The sequence below is a fragment of the Electrophorus electricus genome, chromosome 26 (genome assembly GCF_041902795.1).
Source record: "Electrophorus electricus isolate QZ-2024a chromosome 26, ASM4190279v1, whole genome shotgun sequence".
In the NCBI taxonomy this organism is placed as follows: Eukaryota; Metazoa; Chordata; class Actinopteri; order Gymnotiformes; family Gymnotidae; genus Electrophorus; species Electrophorus electricus.
The window spans coordinates 8,275,792-8,293,228 of NC_137522.1; the positions used below are offsets into that span (position 1 = coordinate 8,275,792).

The window sequence follows — 17,437 nt, forward strand, 5'->3', positions numbered from 1 at the left end:
ATTAACGATCGCATGCTGAACACATGTCTTCTCAGATGCGTAAAAAATCTTTAAAAAAGTTACGACTGATCTGCATTTCATTAAACAATCGCTGCCCAGTCTACATTTACTAAAATATACACGTGTGTGTGTGTATATATACACACACACACACACACACACACATATATATATATATATATATACACACACACACATACACACATTTATTTATTTATTTATTCATCCCTCTAATATTATCTATATTATTCGCAAATCCATGTTGTTTTGACAGCCGGTTAATTCTGCACGTGTTTTTAATTAATTCGACCACAACCCACTTTTACGTTCAAATAAAGCGCCCATTATGGAGCCAATTTGAACGTGACGTGATGAATAGACGTTTCAGCATGTATTTTCACTTACTTTCCATCTACTTTCATTAATGGTCGTGGAAAGTGAGAGATTTTGGTAAATATATTTATTACAAAATAATTAATGTTTAAAAGAAACAAAAAAGGTAGTGACAACGTAGCGGGTAAAATCTACCCGCGTTTGCTTAGACGTCATATTTCCCTATGAAAATGTCCAACAGCGCAGGAAAAATTTATATATTATAGTCAAATCATCCAATCATCCAGACACAATCCAGGGGTTATAATGCTCATAACAGGTATATGAAAAATAGTTCACTGAAAAAATGAAAATCTTCACACGTGTTCCACGGATGTGTCGGTCCACATGCCTGGAAAGTCTTTTAGGTAGTCTTTGCGTTTTATTAGAGCTCAGTAGCAGGGCCCCACTCCATGTCGTCCTCATCGTCATTTTCATCGTCATCTTCATCATCATCGGAGCTGTCGCTGCCTCGGATCTGGTTCCTTCTCATCATCATCGCTTCATGGTGATGCGCCAGTCTGAGCATGTCAAGACAAAGACTGTTTGACTTAGAAAGCACACGCGCATCAAACTCACAAATGACGCCCCGTAATTCACCATCAAACTTACACAATGAAGGCAGGAGCAGCTTTTTCTTTTGATTCTGGCATGCGAGTCTACAAACAGAAAATCAGATGAATTATTAGGCTTTACATGTTTGATGTGGAATTGCCTTCGATCCAAATGCACTTATTCTTGCATCATCCATGTTTCACGGCGCACAGCATTACACGCGTTATCTTAAAGTCGTCCAGGCACGCTCCACGTAACGTGTGACATACCTCTTGTAACTTCTTCTCAATGGCAGACAGCGTGACAGGTGGTGGGCTTTCTGTGGGGGGTCGGTTGGGATCTGGAGCCCTGAAGTCTGGGGGCCCCTCCGAGGGCATGGCTGGTGGCGCAGGGTCTACGCTGAAGTCTGAATCACTGAAGCTGCGCTGCGTGGGTGAGGGCGTGTGCTCCAGGGGTGGCGGGTTTATGGGGGTGTGGTGTTGGGGGCGGGGCTCGCCGACATGGAGGAGGGGTGGCACCTCTTGGGGTGGCGTGGCATACTCTGGCTCCTCCTCCATGTTGTCCTCGAACTGGGGTCGGTAGGAGAGATCAGGGCTGGCAATGGGCCGTGCCGCCGGTTCAGAGGAGCGGGCCAGGGCCGAACTGCGGCGCCCGACGATGCCAGTCTCGGAGGGCATGGGCTCCTCTAGGTCCTCGTTGTCCGTGTAAGCCTCCCCATCCGTATACGCCTCCCCATCCGTGTCCTCGTAGTCACTGGCACCACTTAGATAATCGGAGGTTTGGGTCCGGCTTAGTGCATCCAGTTCTTCCTCGCCGCCTCCCTCCAGCTGCGCACACACACACACACACACACACACACACACAATTATTTTGTTAAAGCTATACTATGTTCTCGACCTTTTGCAGCCTTCCCAACTTCTTCAGAACTTCATGCACTTCTCCCTTTCATTGGGCAAGTGTATGAATTTCCCTGCAAGCCACTTTCACACTTCCAGAACAATTAGCAACCATGACAGAAATGTGTCAGGGTAAAATGCAGCGTAAATGGCCCTCTAACTTCTGCCTGTCTGACCCAGACAGGAGGCCGAGAGGAAAAATGGAGAATTCTTACAGCCACTTCGGAGACCCAGACGGGCTTGGACTGCAGGTGCCGAATTTTCTCCTTCACAATTTCGTACCACACGTTGGACATGGGCTGCAGTTCAATGCGTGCTGGGTGAAAGGAAATCACTGTTATCGAGGGCACAAAAACACTCCGTATGACGAGCAATACAGCGTGATACGAAACACAGTACTCATCATACATAACATTTATATAACACTTAACTGTCCTTCAGAAAGAGATACAGTTAGACAACCGACGTATAGGCATAGAAACGCAAGTGCTCCGACTATTGCGTATGCATATACCAGCGAAAAGGTGACCGTAGTGTTTCCTCAGCTTCAAGGCCTGGGCGTAGAGTTTTCGTGAGCTTTTGTTGGAGTTGGGGGAATATCTCTGCCTCATTGTTTTCACGTCTTTACGGCTCTGAGGGTCTAAGAACAGCACCATGGGGTGATACTGGATGTAACTAAGCCTCTCCACTGCAGTAGGCGTGATGTCCAGCAGGGGGTGCTTTTCCTACAACAAATAGTTATCTTGCATTTAGAGGACTGCTGGGCAGTGGTGAATTACCAAGGAAATTCCTTTTTGGTTTGTGACGAAGTATACCTGCTCTGCTATTCTTCTCACTGTATCTAGCTTAATAACACTGGAGGAGGCGTCTCCCCCACTCCTTGGTACCATTTCTGCCAAAACAAAAAGACAAAAAGAACAGGAGGGGGGAAGATGATTAAACATTTAATGACTAAATTGCAGGAAAATGTAATGATCGTTCAAAGCTTTAATTGGTAGCATACCTGCGATCTCAAATTCACTGGGCATCTCTCTTGCCAGCTTCTCATTTGCAATATCATTCAGGGGACCCATAATGACAATGGGACGTTTAAAATTGGCTACAAAAAAAAAGCAGATGACAAAATCACACATTCTTAAAAGAACAATTCAGCAAGCTAATCTTGGTGGTGAATGATCATTAACAATATTTTCACGCATTTCCCTCACTCATAATGGGATAGGAAAACACGCGGACTCGGAGCAAACATAGAATGAAAATTGGTTTGACAAAGGGCAGAGAAAGAGATCAGCAAGTACTCCAAGGCTCCCAGGGCTTCCCAGTTCATTTTGAGTCAGGTGTTTTTTTATTTGCTAGCTGCAGGGAAAATGTCACAGTTTTTAATCAAAGATAACTACCCACAGAAGGAAAAAACCCTGAAAGGTGAACTAACCGGGATTTCTCCACATTTCTGGTATTGAAATATTTCTTCCATGCTTTTGTCTATATAATTAACATCATATCAAGCCATAGATTTCTGTCTACTTACCTTCTCTCAGCAGGACCTTCTCATAAGCTGGAAATTTGCCCTGGATTGTCAGTTGTAGAAGGTCGTCTCTGGTCCTTCTGACATTCTTTTTGGCCCCTCTGAGACCCCGTAGCTTCCAAAACTCTGCCCTGGGTGCGGAGGCCTGGCGTTCTGCTCCCTGGATCCTCTGAGCCTGTTCCATGCTGGCTAGAGTTTCAGCTCTGAGAGACATGCACATAAATACAGAGTCCCACACACACATACACAAATGCTGAGGTCAACCATACTGAGCCACAAGAGGGAGGATTCTGAAGCTCAAGAACCTGGCTGCCAAGATCACTAGTTCATCTTAAGGAAGTCTTGAACTGAGCTCAGAGTAACTTGAACTCAAGTCACTGGTACCTTAAACTGAGACTGAAGTTATCAAGTTAACCCCTTCATTGTTATTGTGTTCACCCCAGCTCTCTGGACCAGTGATTCTCACCCACAGTCCTCTGGCCTGACTAAATGGTCAAGCAGCTCCCAGTACACCTGTACAAGGTATTTGTGTTTTTAACGGCTTGATTATTGTGCGTTGGAGCTGGGATGGAACAATATGTAAAACTGCCGGGCACTAAGGACTAAGCCAAAATACACTGCTGTATATCACATTTTAACTCACATTAGTTATTAGTCATCACCTTAGTTAATGAACCCATTTTTAGATTGTGGAACCATATTCCAAACAAAATGTGACTTCAGTAACTTTGTTCCAAGAGTGTCCTCATATTAACATGAAGTAACAGTGGAGGTTCAGTACATTTTATAAACTGTAACTGTGAGGAATTCCACCACTGCTAGTTAAACCTCATCATTAATCTCAAGAGATGTCTGGTTTTTCATGACATGTTTGAACTTTTAAACTACCACATCTTGCACCATCATCCTGAGCCCGATAGAGCATGCTTGTGCTGCCCACCTGCTCTGGTTGGGGATGGTGCCTTTTTCCAGTTCGTGGAGGTTACTCCCCATGCGTATGGCCAGCCAGGTGCCCAGTTTCCCGTGGTACATGGTGTCCACCACACGGAAGACCTCTCCCCGGGTGAAGTTCAGGCTGCGTGGGCTCTCCTGCTCGTGGTCGAAGTGCGTGCGGATGTAGAAGGAGTCACCCAGGCTGGACTTCATGATCTTCTTATAAACTGAGACAGCATCAGGGCATCAGTGGGATGCATGATATAGCAAGCGCCAAAAAACACAGTGGGTCTCATAGGAGATGAGGCAGCCAAAGCTGTGGCCAGTAATGCTAATCCCCTTCCTGATTAAAAACAAAATCATACAGAAAAGAAAAAGAACTCGGTCTGAAGCTGGAAAAAGACGCAAAGCTGCACTCACGGTCCATCTTATTCTGAGTGATGATATTAAGGTGTTCTCCAGAAGGAACGTTCATGAGGAACATGGCAGCTTCTTCTCTGGTGAAGTGACTGAAATCCACCCCGTTAACCTGTGGTGGCAAAAGCAGGTCACATTAACAGCCTGGATGGAGAGGCAAAGAGCAGCTGGTCTAGCAGGACGCGGCACTGTGGCTCTGGTCACCTGGGAAACGGCTCACCTGCAGTATCTGATCGCCCTCCTTCATGCCTTGCTTCTGGGCGGGGCTGTTGGGCTGGACGCCCCCCACAAAGGTCCCCACGTCATTTCCCCCTACGAGCCGCAGACCCACGCTGCCTTCTTTAAGGAAGCGCACAGTGTTCTGGTCGGAGCTGTACCTGCAGTGGGCCGAGGAAAAGCAGGGTGTCGCACGAGAGAAGCAGCTAGACAGATGGACTACTGCGAACCCTGAGCAGGAATGTGGGTTATATAGGAGTAAGTTTTGAACACAGACTGCATACTTAATAAACCCATAGTTATTTATGGTAATTATACTACTTAATTTCCATAACATGCGCTTGTAGTGGGAAGAGAAAAACAATTCTGTGGATAGAATGCAGAAGGCCAAGTTTTGTTCTTTGCTTTCAAAGGTCTCACACATGTTTATAAGAGCTGTACCCCATGCTAGGTGTAGGAAGGGCATCTGGCGGGAGGGAGTAGAGAGGCTCGTCTGCAGGACCAGCTGAAACATGAACAGCAGCAGCATGAAGTTAGTGGCTAGGACACTGCACGCTGCCGCCTGCCTGGGTGAACGAACAACCAAGCAGCAGAATGACAGGCCCAGGGAAGAAACCACCCACACAACTTCTGGGGACCGGATACTTACCGTTCACCCTGGTTGGGCTGGATTTAGGCAGGACTGCATGGGGAGTGGCCTCTACATCTGGAAAACTGGAGAAGAGGAAGAGTTGAGCTCCACTCAGCCACACAGGACAAGCATACGACCATGCTGAGGTCTGGATAAAATCCCTACCACGATAATGGAGTGTGTGTGAAAGGTACCTCTGACTGCTAGCGTGATCCACACTGGTAGACCTTCTTGGGAGAGAGTGGTCTGCATCGGACACGGAGCGGTCTGGAAGATGTGTGTGAGAGGTAGTGTATTACAAACAGACTCGGAGAGGTGCAGATACCAGTGTGGTCCAGATGGCTATTAATGCCAGTGCTCGGACCTGCAGGTGGACCTGTGACCGGAGAGGGGGCTCTGTGATACAGATCTGCTCTGTTCCTGAGGAATGGGACTTGCTTTTCAGCCACAGCCCTGAAACAGAAAACAATATTGCCCTTACATTACATTAAAACAAACAAAAACAATGATAGAGTATATTTACTAATAAACAACAATTTTTTTTTTATTAACTCTGACTATGTGTGGCCATGCATGAAAGTAACTAAAAACATGGACATATGAACTACAACACAACACAAACAGCTGTGCTATTCCCTGGGTCACTGAATTTGTGGAAGTGAGCTATTAAAGTAGAAATGCAATTCTCACTTGTGCCTAGCTGGGGGGTCCGTTCGTGGAACAGAGGTGTAGCTCTCTTCTGACTCAGACTCAGAGGGACCTACACAAACACAAACAAACACCCACAGTCTCTCCTCTGAGATTCACTTTCTCATTGAACAACTGATCAGCGTTGGGTAGCGTCGTTCAGTGAAGCTGCGCTCGACACACCAAACTCACCTCTCCTGATGGCAGAAGAGAGTTTCAACCGTTTCTGTGGCTCGACCGTAGCAGCTGGTAGAACAGCAGGAGTCGCCCTGGAGGAAAGGACGAGGACGGAATGAGCGAAAAGCCAGTAGATGTTAGTAGATGCTAAAGAAAGAAAGAGCTAAAGATGTTAAGAGCAGTAAGGGGCATTTTCGGACAGCCTGCTTCTGATGGCACAGTGGCACACTCGGGCAGTCACAACAGTGGGACAGGAAGTGACTGGGGGCGGGGGATTAGCTCATGGTCCACCACAAGCCTTCACTTCTCACACACACACACACACACACACACACACACACACAGTTTGATTAGATTTGAATGGAAAGTGGAATATTACACTCAGTTATCTTCACACTGCAAGAGTCAGTCTAGGCTATCTCTCCTATTAACTGATTACGTAGACTCATAAGTTAAAGAAAAACAATTGCCTAAGTTTTGAACTGGAGGCAATCAGGTGTGAATGGACTGTGTGAAGGGGGGGGGGGGGGGGGGCAATCGATGGAAAAGAGGTTGGACAATCTGTAGGACAAACTTGTTGATGTCCATGAGGTTTTCCCTAAGCACATACATAAATGCCCTTGGTAACGTAAATCTACTGGATTCGGATGAATTGTATTACATTTGAATCATCATGTGCACTGCATCTTAACGTTCATTTCTTCTAATCAACTAATGCAGCAAAATTAACACTACAGGCGCATACTTAATTGTGATTTTGGGCTTTTATTTGAGAAGATTACAAATATGACATTATTACAACTACAGAAAGATGTAAACAAAAACATAAAGGTTAACAATTGAAAAAGAAACAAGACCGGTAAATCAAATTGAACCTTTCATACATTAAAAAAACAAAAAAAAGACCCTAAAGCCACAAAAATGAAACAAATATATATATATATATATATATATATATATATATATATATATATATATATATATATATATATATATATATATATATATTATATATATTTAAAAAAAAAAAAAAAAAAAAAAATCAAGATCTTCAATGCCTTGGTACATAAGTGGTCCTGTACAGAAGATTCCTGCTGACGCTCAGTATGGCGGGATAGGGGGCCAGTGGGGCCCCTCATCTATACCTGTATCTGTTGCGCGAGTCCTGGCTGGATGGGGTTCCCTGTCTCAGTGGGGGTCCTGAACTGCCATCGGACTCGGACTCTGACTCATCTGACAGACAGAAAGAGAGGGAGGGAGGGAGAGGGGCATAAAAATCTGGCACTTCCACATTGGAGGCAGTGTAAAACAGCCATGGCATGGTGAGCGATAAGTAGCTGCCTCTGTTTTGAGGCAGGCCGTTTCGAGGCAGGCCCTTACTGTGTGGTGGGGGTCTGTATGGGGAAGGGCCGCGCTGGAGGAGGTCCTGGGAGCGGCTGATGGGCGTTTTCTTTAGGCCATGAGGGGGAATGTCAGGAAGCACTCTGGGAGAGGAGAGGAGAGGAGAGGATTGCAACATGATGCGACAAGGAGCCGACACAAGGGAAAATACGGCGTGTGGAAAAGACGCTGAGGCTTCGGGACGCCGAGGCTTCGGGACGCCGAGGCTTCGGGACGCCTTCATGCTTCGCTGGGATCTTACTTGTATCTGGAGTGCTTGTCAGTCTTGGGGCTGTCCCGTCTGGCCGGTGGAGAAGCACTTCTGTCTGAGTCAGACTCAGAAACCGCTGAAATTCACAAAACACAGATATAGTCAGATCAGATTGTACATCAACTTTGTTGACAAGCAACCGAACGTGGAATACAAATCCATCAGGTTCCAAATGAAAAGAGCAAAATATTTGACATCCAGACATTTGACTGCTTGTGCGAGGCCTTCTAAAGTAAGGAAAGACGGAAAAGTACGTGTGCAACAGTGGCACTGAGCAAAAGGAGCGTGTGGGATGGACCTCTGCGGGGGCGTGGCAGCGAGGCAGAGCTACGAGGAGCGTTCCAGTTGTAAGAGACGGGAGACGCGCGGGGATTGGGCAGCGCCGACACTCCGGAGAGCACTCTGTAAACAAACAAAAAGAAACGACACTACTCTTAATCTCAGCACACAATAATACATGATATAATGTTATAAATACATTGATATAGACTGTGATGTGATAATTTGCATTTATCTACAGCTACATGAGGGTTATATAAAAGGTATCAGAGGGTGTGTGTGTGTGCGCTATAGGGCTTTACCTGTACCGGTCTCTGTTATCGAGCGCATCGTGTTTAGCCGGAGGAGGGGAGTTACTGTGGTCTGATTCTGACTCAGATGAGACTGTGGGAAATCAAGAGGCTTAAAATGTTTCGTCGTCATCATCATCATGCCTATTCTTAGTCTTCTTAATTGCCTTTCATTTAATTCACATAAAAAAAACTGCACTTTACAGACCACAGAAAGGGAAAAGGAGTGAATGCTATAATTGAATCATCACTTTATGAGCCTACATCGAATCAGATGAACGTGTGAGACTGACTGACCTCTGCGTGCGGGCGCAGCCTGAGCAGGTGGGTGGGTCAGGGCGGAGCGCAGAGGGGTCGCGTCCCGGGACTTTGAGGCTGGGGGAGCCTCCGCTCGGTTTCTGAAACACAAAACCCACTTCTGTTAGACAGGCCAGTTCTCAATAGAACAGCAGAGGCCTGACTAGTCTGTGTGGTGTTTGCGCACTCTTTACCTGCGTGTGCGCCGCTCCCGAGCCGCTGAACGAGATGTCCGATTGGTGGTAGGATCATCTGAGTCCAGATCGGAAATTTCTGGGATGAAATAAAAAAATAACACATTTAAAAAAAAAACACAAACCTCTGTGTGAATGCTGTTTACAGAGTCCTCTAAATCCAGACTTGGCATTACACTAGACGAATGCCTATCGGATTCCGTTAGAGCTTTGGGATTTCTGCAGCTGGTCCCGGGAGAGTTTGGGAAGTGAAGCCAGACTCACGCTCCAGCTCCGAGCTGCTGTCTCCATGTCTCTCGTCGGCGCTGTTCTGGGGGCTGTCTTCCACCACAGGGATGTTGACCAGGAACTTCCTGCTGTCCCTCAGTACCACCATGGTGAGTTTGCCTCTGGATTTCTCCACCAGGTGCTTCGTCTCCAGCAGGGAGAGGTTCTCCGTAGTCATGCCATTAATCTGAAATGATCATGGACCTGCTTATTACTGACTTATTTCATTTTTGTATTTATTGGTCTTTTTTCAGATTCAGGAAAACCTTCACCTTCAGAACAAGATCTCCCTCCTGCAGTGTGCCTTCCTTGGCAGCCAGGCCGGTGGAGGTCATGTGTTTGATGAAGATCTGACTACCCAGCTTCATGCCATACTCTACCGGCACAAAGAATTGTGAAAACCCACAAACCACTGAAAACAGCAACAGAGCTGACAAGATATACCGAGATTCTCCAAACTCCCTCACTCAGCTTTACCAGTCTATACCAACTACAATGTTTAACACATCTAAGTTTTAATGTTTATTTTAGAATACCTGCATATGGTGTGCAAGATAAGGGTTAAAATTCAACTTTAAAAGTGCTGTAGATCACTACGCAGTGAGCACATCCTCGTTTAGAGTGCTCCAGGAAGACAAAGGCTGCCTGAGGCGCTCTAAATCCAGCAACTCTTCAAAAGTGACTGCATGCTTTGTTTTCTCACCATCTGTGGGTTTCTTCTTGATCAGCGTGGTACTGATGGGTTTCTCCGGCACATCCTGGTAGGGTAGCCTCTTGAAGCCGGACATAATGGGCAGGTCGTGGCCGTTGCGGTCCAGCGTGGAGCTTCGTGGCCGCTGGTCATAGCCGCTGTCCGATATCCGGCGAGGACTCCTTTCACGGCGATCGCCGTCCAGCAGGTTTGAGTGGGAGGCAGCACGTGTGGGTCTACTACTGGACGGAATCTGCACTGTGCGCGGCCTCTTCACAGTCTGCAGAAGTGCAACATACTCCGTTAGTGTCTACTGACAAGCATATACAGGAACAGAGTGACGGTGAACACAACTATGTACTCACTATGTTGGCCATCTTGCCACAGCTTTTGAGATGCTGGATAGTGTACAGTGAGGTGGCAGTCTCCATGGACACCCCGTTCACCATAACTATATGATCTCGTGTCCTGCACAGACGACAGATTGTAAAGTTGTGCTCCGTAGAAAATACCGTGTGCAAAAGTGTGCACTTTCCATATACAAGAGGTTGGACAGGATTAGACCAGAAGTAAAAGTAAAAGTGACGCGTCGGAGGGAACTCACTGGAGCCTGCCCATCGCTGGGCCGCTAGGCAGAACATCAGAAATGACCACTGCAGTGTTCCCGTTGCTGGGGTTTGGCTTGTCCCGTCCCCCAGAGACAGCAAAGCCAAAGCCTACCTTGGGGTCCTGTGAGAAACAATGCAGTGAGGAGACGGTTGGAAAGAGCGGGAAACAGTGAGAGAAAAAAAACAAAAACAAAAAAAACAACAACAACAAACAGAAAGAAACTAAATGTGAGAGAGAGAAAACCTAGACATTCCATCAAGAACCAAGTGGGTCACATGACACCAGATTTCAAAATGCAGGGTGTGTACTGGTGACAGGCGAAAAATAGCACTGTGACTACTAGCTGAGCCATGGATAAACAGACACGCTCCATGTTTTGCCTACTTTCTACGTACAGGATATACAGAGAAATCAAGAGCGAACACACAAACAAAAAAAGAAGAAGAAGAGAAGAGATAGCAGTACTGTAAACTTACCTTTGTTAACGTTACAGTGTGCTGCTCCCAAATCGCCATTTCCTCCATGTCTGGTTTCTGAAAAAGTTACAAGATCAAGAGGTGGGGGGGGGGGGGGGGGTAGAAAGACCAAACCAACTTTTAAAACTCTTTAAAAAAAAACAAAACAAAAAAACAGGTGAAGTATGGACAGCCAATTTGAGAGACTCAGAAGCGCTCCATGAGAGTTCAGGGAGTGGACTCCCACTCCCTGGCTCAGAGGAAGAATGACTCAACCTGAGCATGCTCTCACCTGCTCGCAGAATTCCTGCCAAGCAGGTATGCTGCTGAAACCCAACACCTCCCCCTCCAACGGCTCTCTTTTAGTGGACATTCTCCTAGTAGCTTACATGGCCGGCATACCAGTTTGCTTTGAAGCAAAACCCCCTCCTTTCTAGTCACTCTTGGAGGAGTGAAACTACAGCTGGAGAACAGCAGGCACACTCTCATGTTTGTGCACCACAGATACAGAATTCACAACCACTGGTTTCTTAGATCAAGTTGTGATATATATATATATATATAAAAAGCGCACACACACACACACACACACACACACACACCTGAGGAAGGATGCAATACACACCTTTTCAGTTTCAGTATGATCATCAAGATTTGATTCACTTTTTCCAAGATTCTGTGTGATATAAATGTACCAATCCAACAAACCTCTATTTTGTCAGGATGTAGACAAATATGCAGTTGTGGCTTACACAATGTACAGTACATGAGAGAACCTACTGAGGACAGGATCGACAAAGTTTTACACTTCAACACACGGGTTTTTTTTTCTCCAATTTTGTTTCGAAATAATTACACCCTCACTATCTATGGAGAGATTTCACACATTCTGAACCATAATAAAGATTCCATGGACATGGTGTACTGATATGGTATGAGCTTTTGAAACCCAGACAGTATCACAGTAAACACAGTAAAGCCACCACCTTGTTGACTTTTCACTGTTATAACTCCCAAGTCCAGTGCCCACCTTGAACACAAAGCCAAATAACTTTAGTCATCTAGACAGAAGTCCTGGAGGCCAGTTATTTTTAGACATAGCTGTTCTTAGAAAGATATAAATGCATGTGTTGGCTATTCAGAGACTGAAAGGTCAGCAAGAGACAGGAATCATGACATGTGAGTGATGTAGCAAATACACAGCACAATATTTGCAGGATATTTTCATGATATGTGGGATCTGGGAAGAGTTGCACAACATACTATTTCTTTATCATTACTGCAGTACTGTTAGATTATTGCAATACCTACTTCACGGAAAGCAAAAAACACAGCAGTCTGGGTGCCCCCATGTCTTTATATTATAATATATATATATATATATATATATATATATATATATATATATATATATATATATATATATAGCAAGACATACCATGGCTAAAATACATACTAATGTAATCACAATTACAATGTAATCACTGTTATTGCATTTTGTACATGTCAAATCAGCTCTATACACATCTGTATTTTACATGTAATTAGAAGGAAACTACCCAGCAGACAACACAGCTATGCTCCATTAGAAAAAGCAAAAATACATTAAAAAATTTTTATTTGGGTGACAGATTTTTTGGCAATATGAATCTCAGCATTTGGAAGTTTGAATCTTGCATTGTATTGCAAAAACATCTCTTTGTTTTTTTTTTGTTGTTTTTTTTCTGAAATCTGTCATGGAGTGTCTCTGGAAAGCCCCAGAGCCCAGCTAGCGTAGCTGAGAGAGATGATAAGAAAGTAGCGGTGAAAATGGACAGGCTTCCCGATACCATGTTTGGGTGCTATATTCAACCCACCAGCAAACACGACACTAAACTGTTTACAATCATAACAGTTCCAATATAATCCGATTATTTAACATCAAGCAATCGTGCACTGCAGCACCAGACAGCATATAAACAAATGCTCATCTTATCGTGGTCTTTCCTGATAGCACATTCTTATTCCTGCCCTGGATTTTGTAATCACTAGTAGTTAGCTGAACTGTTAACGGAACAGATTGGTAAATTTGTTGTTCCACTTCTCGCCTAAGTAGAGGGAGGATGAATGATCAGTAGGATGTGAACCCTACAAGCTGCGATCCAAATAGGTTACCAGTATTCCATGACAAAAGTACTGAAAATTCTAAAACAGGATTTGGACTTGGATTGTAATTGGAACTGAGACCAAGTGTTGAATACCGCTGGTCTCAAGTGTGATTATGCACTGACAAGAGAGATTTTCCATCATTAAAACAGCAGCTCGATCTTAAGGATCTTTATCTGGGAAGCAGTCATCACAGAAAACTGTTCCCATAAACACTCCTGAAGCAGGCACCATTTTGCCACCTCTAATGAAAATGCAGACATCCCCGCAACCTCCTCAGTACACAACATCCGCGACGACGACAATTATTACCTTCCCAGCCACCTGTGCAGCAATACTTCTACAATGCTTCTACAGGAGAACAACTGACCAGTAGTGTTATGACGTTTTGCCAAGACCTCTCAAAAAATACAGGATAGTCTAGTAAGACCTTGGGGAAGACCTTGGAATGTGACGCACACAAACATAAGACATGCGAATATCCACGCTGCCCTCTTCCAAAGAATTCCCTTAAGGGAACACGTCGTGTCTGGCTCTGCTGCAGTTCCTACGGCCTGTGCCGCTTAGTGCTTCTCCAGAAGGGAATCACAATACGCCACCTGATCCATTTCACACGACTGGACAAAAGTTACACAAAAGGTTTTCTGTAGTTTTTATAGGGTTCAACTGCAGCACAGCCGATGTAGTTATGAAGTTGGAGTTCCCATCTCATCTACTACAGGCTCTAGACAGTTTCAATCTAAACTCAAGTGAAGAACCATCACAGTCCAAGACTGGGCAACCTCGGAAACCAGCATCTATAATATCAAAATGGACCTGATTAATAGTTTGAAAGTGAAGCATTTTGGGTCACAAAAATAGAACTAGGTTCTGGCCCAATATGTTGTGTCTGTCTCATTCTTAACTCTCAAGAAAAATCATCAGCTTGAAATCAAAACATAAATATAAACATAAATCTGGAGAAATTAGAAGAGAGAAGAAACTTTCATTTACTTTACAATGGGGAAACTCTGTGTTAACTTATAGAGACAGAGGTAGCAGACTAAAAAAGTGAACTGGAACAAATTCTGAGGTAACAGTTGCAGAACTGATAGATAGACCCACAGTCCCATAATGGGTAACTGAAATAGTAGGCAAGTCAAGATGGAAAAATAATATCACCTTAACCATTAACCTTTCCAAACGCAGGCTACACCAAATTCTTCTCACTCATCCGTCTATAAGTAAAGGGGAGCTTTGTGCACTCACCAGGTCTTTGAATCTCACCTCCATTTTCCCCCAGACATTCACCACTATGACCCGAGACAAAGATTCCTGACTTCAGCTATGAAGTCTATAGGATGACAACTGTCATTTTCACAGGCACATGCGCAAAGGACGACATCACATGCATTTCTTTTTCTAAAACAAAAGCAAAGAGTTAGCTATTGCCAAAGGCTCTTTTAAAGCCTTAGGAAACAAGGCCAGAGAGCCTTTGTCTGTGACAAACACCTTACAGAGAAAGCACCTGAGACTCAGGAGCTCCGCCCACAAGTTTCCTATTCCCTCGATACTCCTTATTATTAACCTCTCTCAGCAAATTAAGGTGGAACCAGAAGCTCAAGCAATATTACCTCCTCTTATAGGGATGGAACTACCTTAAGGGGGCATCTGCACGCTATCAGGATACAGGATGAGGGAAATGTACTCCCTGCCAACCACATTTCGTAAAATCTTTTTTTTTTTTTTTTTTTAAAGCACAAATTCCAAATGAATAACAAACACATTCCATACAGAAATGAGTGAAACCTCCCATAATTAACTATGCTGAAATGTACTACGAATCCAGCCGCATTACTGGAGTCAAACTCCCCATAAGCATTGCCATAATCAGAAAAAAAAAACTAGTCAGTGATTGAAATGAGTCAGATATCTTTACAAATCGTACTCATACCCCAACATTTGTTCCACAGCTTGACAAAGAGAAAGAGAAGGGGTCTACCGAATATGCACAGTGCTGTGCTTACCCAGGGAATCATTCCCACTGGTGGTTAATGATTGACAAAAGCACTAGCTAAGTGTTTGCTGTAGTCTTGCATGAGTCTTTGGCATGTACTGCATAGTTTCAGGTTCAGGAAGTAACAGGTTTTTGATTCTGTTTAATAAGCAGCCATGTCACCTGATCTCAGAAAAGGCATTGTCTACCAAATGCCCCAGGTGAGCTTTCCATTTGGCTAACAACAATAGCTTAATTCAGACTGGATTTCAAATGTCAATGGCACACTCCAGTTCACTCAAATATCAAATGTAGCCTAAATGTAAGATATTAATGTACCAAATTAAACATGTGATCTGGTCAGTCGCTCTGAATAAGAGTGTCTGCCAAATGCCATATATGTAAATGTATCCTGTCACTATATACCACTAATTTCCTATTCTAAATAAATAACTTGCTTTGTGAGTTCATGATCAGTGTAAAATACACTTTCAATATGATATCAGTGCTTAACTTACTGAAAATCTTTCACACCCGGCATGAAAGCACCTATGAGAGGACTGTGACAATCTCACACAGTGCAGAGTACTCTCCTGGTGAGTTAAGGTGTGTCCCTGACACAGTATCTGTAAACACCTCCATCACAGGAAACTGCTGATTGCTTTCAGTGCACAGACAGTCCAATTCAACATGACTTCTACATTGACTGTTATTTAGATTCAACTATTGTGTCACTCTGGTGAGAAAACCACAAGTAATGAATATAGTGAAAATGGGTTTCAAATTCCTGTCTGTGAGAATAAGTAATGTACTCATTATGTACTGCTCATGCACTTGAATATTCAACATGCCATTGTTTTCATGTGATCAGCTGCATATTTGCGAATCACACATATAAGATTCCTTAACCCTGAGATATGATCATGTAAACAGAATGTGAAACAAATTAAGGTTTAGGAAACAAACACAATGACAAATTCAATGGAGAATAATAAGTAGGCTAAATAAACCATTACACGGGTAACACTGTCCACTCATCCAGCTGACATGTTGCTGACTGTTAGAGAAAGATTTTTGAACCACAGTGATGTGATGAGAGTTAGCAAACTAATCAGTGGGGAAAGAAAGGTTAACCATGGAGCCTAGACATTTGGAGTGCTGCATTTCGAAACCTCAGTGAAAGCAGAAATCGAGAACAGACCAGCAGGCGTGGCAGAACCAGAAGGGCCAGTTGGTATCAGACAGCAGCCAGACGTAGGACGCCGTCGCATACAGGGATTAACTTCAAGCGAGGACTCCACACCAACATGGATTCATATTTTGGTCATGTAGTACATTCTCAGTATGAACAAAGTGTAGATTATATTACTTCTGCTAAACCAAATTGAATATATTACTAACCTTCCAGCCTGGCTCAACGGAACAGTTCCATGACCAATCGACGGGATAAATTTCTTAAGAGGTTAATTTAACTCGTGACAATCAAAACGAATAAGAGACGAAATGTGTGCGATCGAGTATTCAAACTTCCATGTTATAACACACGTACACGCGGAGTGATTTGAATGTGCTAACCAATGAAAATTAGATTAAGCGAACCAAATGTCTAGTTTCGAACTCATCTCGGGGATTTATGCTACAAAGCAATAATTTCCAATTTATCAAGAGAACCCCTTTATAACGCACCTGCACGGCGAACGACAAAACGAGCAGAGCAAGACCAAGAAACAGAATTGCAATCTAAAAAGTTGTTCAATTTTACCTCATGCAAAGTGTAAAATCCACCAAAAATACGATCAATTCAGCACTTTTAATGTTGACACCTGTTATGCCCAGTTTCACTATCCCACTAAAAACAGTATCTTACTAGGTGTAACTTTACCTGGTGAGGCGGTGGGTGGAGCTTTGAGGACGTCTGCGTCTTGCGTCATTGACTGTGTCCCACAGTCGTCACCACGCACATGTCGTTCACTCGTTAAATGTCCGCCCGACCACATCATTAATATTTCATAACATGAAATATGTTTTTTCTTTCTTAAATACCATGACATGATGTTTAAAGCTGTTTATAGGGGCAGTTAATGTTTATGTGCTTCCATATTTTTCACTTTTGAACTTGGCTGCTTTTATTTTTTGCCAAGTGCCCTCAACCGGCTTTACTCATGCTGATGTAAG

General features: G+C 44.0%; 1 protein-coding gene across 3 annotated transcripts; it reads right to left on the minus strand.

The window, feature by feature from the left end:
• Positions 1–262: 262 nt before the first annotated feature.
• Positions 263–17,129, minus strand: tjp3 (tight junction protein 3). Of its 3 annotated transcripts, none has more exons than XM_027008165.3 (31): positions 17,025–17,129; positions 11,164–11,220; positions 10,683–10,807; positions 10,444–10,546; positions 10,091–10,358; positions 9,660–9,763; positions 9,385–9,574; positions 9,121–9,199; positions 8,927–9,027; positions 8,642–8,723; positions 8,359–8,462; positions 8,052–8,136; positions 7,790–7,893; positions 7,555–7,642; positions 6,425–6,501; positions 6,236–6,305; positions 5,910–5,998; positions 5,740–5,812; positions 5,564–5,628; positions 5,356–5,419; positions 4,919–5,075; positions 4,702–4,810; positions 4,289–4,508; positions 3,352–3,551; positions 2,827–2,922; positions 2,639–2,715; positions 2,338–2,548; positions 2,039–2,139; positions 1,197–1,754; positions 985–1,031; positions 263–893 (listed from the first exon to the last, which is right to left on the minus strand). In XM_027008165.3, exons 2-31 carry the CDS (start codon positions 11,209–11,211, stop codon positions 758–760), a joined length of 3,831 nt encoding a protein of 1,276 aa, XP_026863966.2. In that variant the 5' UTR covers positions 11,212–11,220; positions 17,025–17,129; the 3' UTR covers positions 263–757. The 3 variants fall into 3 exon arrangements, with proteins under 3 accessions (XP_026863966.2, XP_081564307.1, XP_081564308.1); XM_081708181.1 differs by lacking the exon at positions 17,025–17,129 and adding an exon at positions 14,536–16,601; XM_081708182.1 differs by lacking the exon at positions 17,025–17,129 and adding an exon at positions 11,768–12,442.
• Positions 17,130–17,437: the final 308 nt, after the last annotated feature.

Excerpts from the sequence above, each read along its gene's own strand:
- tjp3 (XM_081708181.1), bottom strand. The coding sequence starts at position 14,559 with ATGGAGGTGAGATTCAAAGACCTG. Across the intron at positions 7,894-8,051 it reads GACAAGCACTCCAGATACAA|AGTGCTTCCTGACATTCCCC; the intron begins GTAAGATCCCAG and ends CTCCTCTCCCAG. Across the intron at positions 6,306-6,424 it reads CTCTTCTGCCATCAGGAGAG|GTCCCTCTGAGTCTGAGTCA; the intron begins GTGAGTTTGGTG and ends GTGTTTGTGTAG.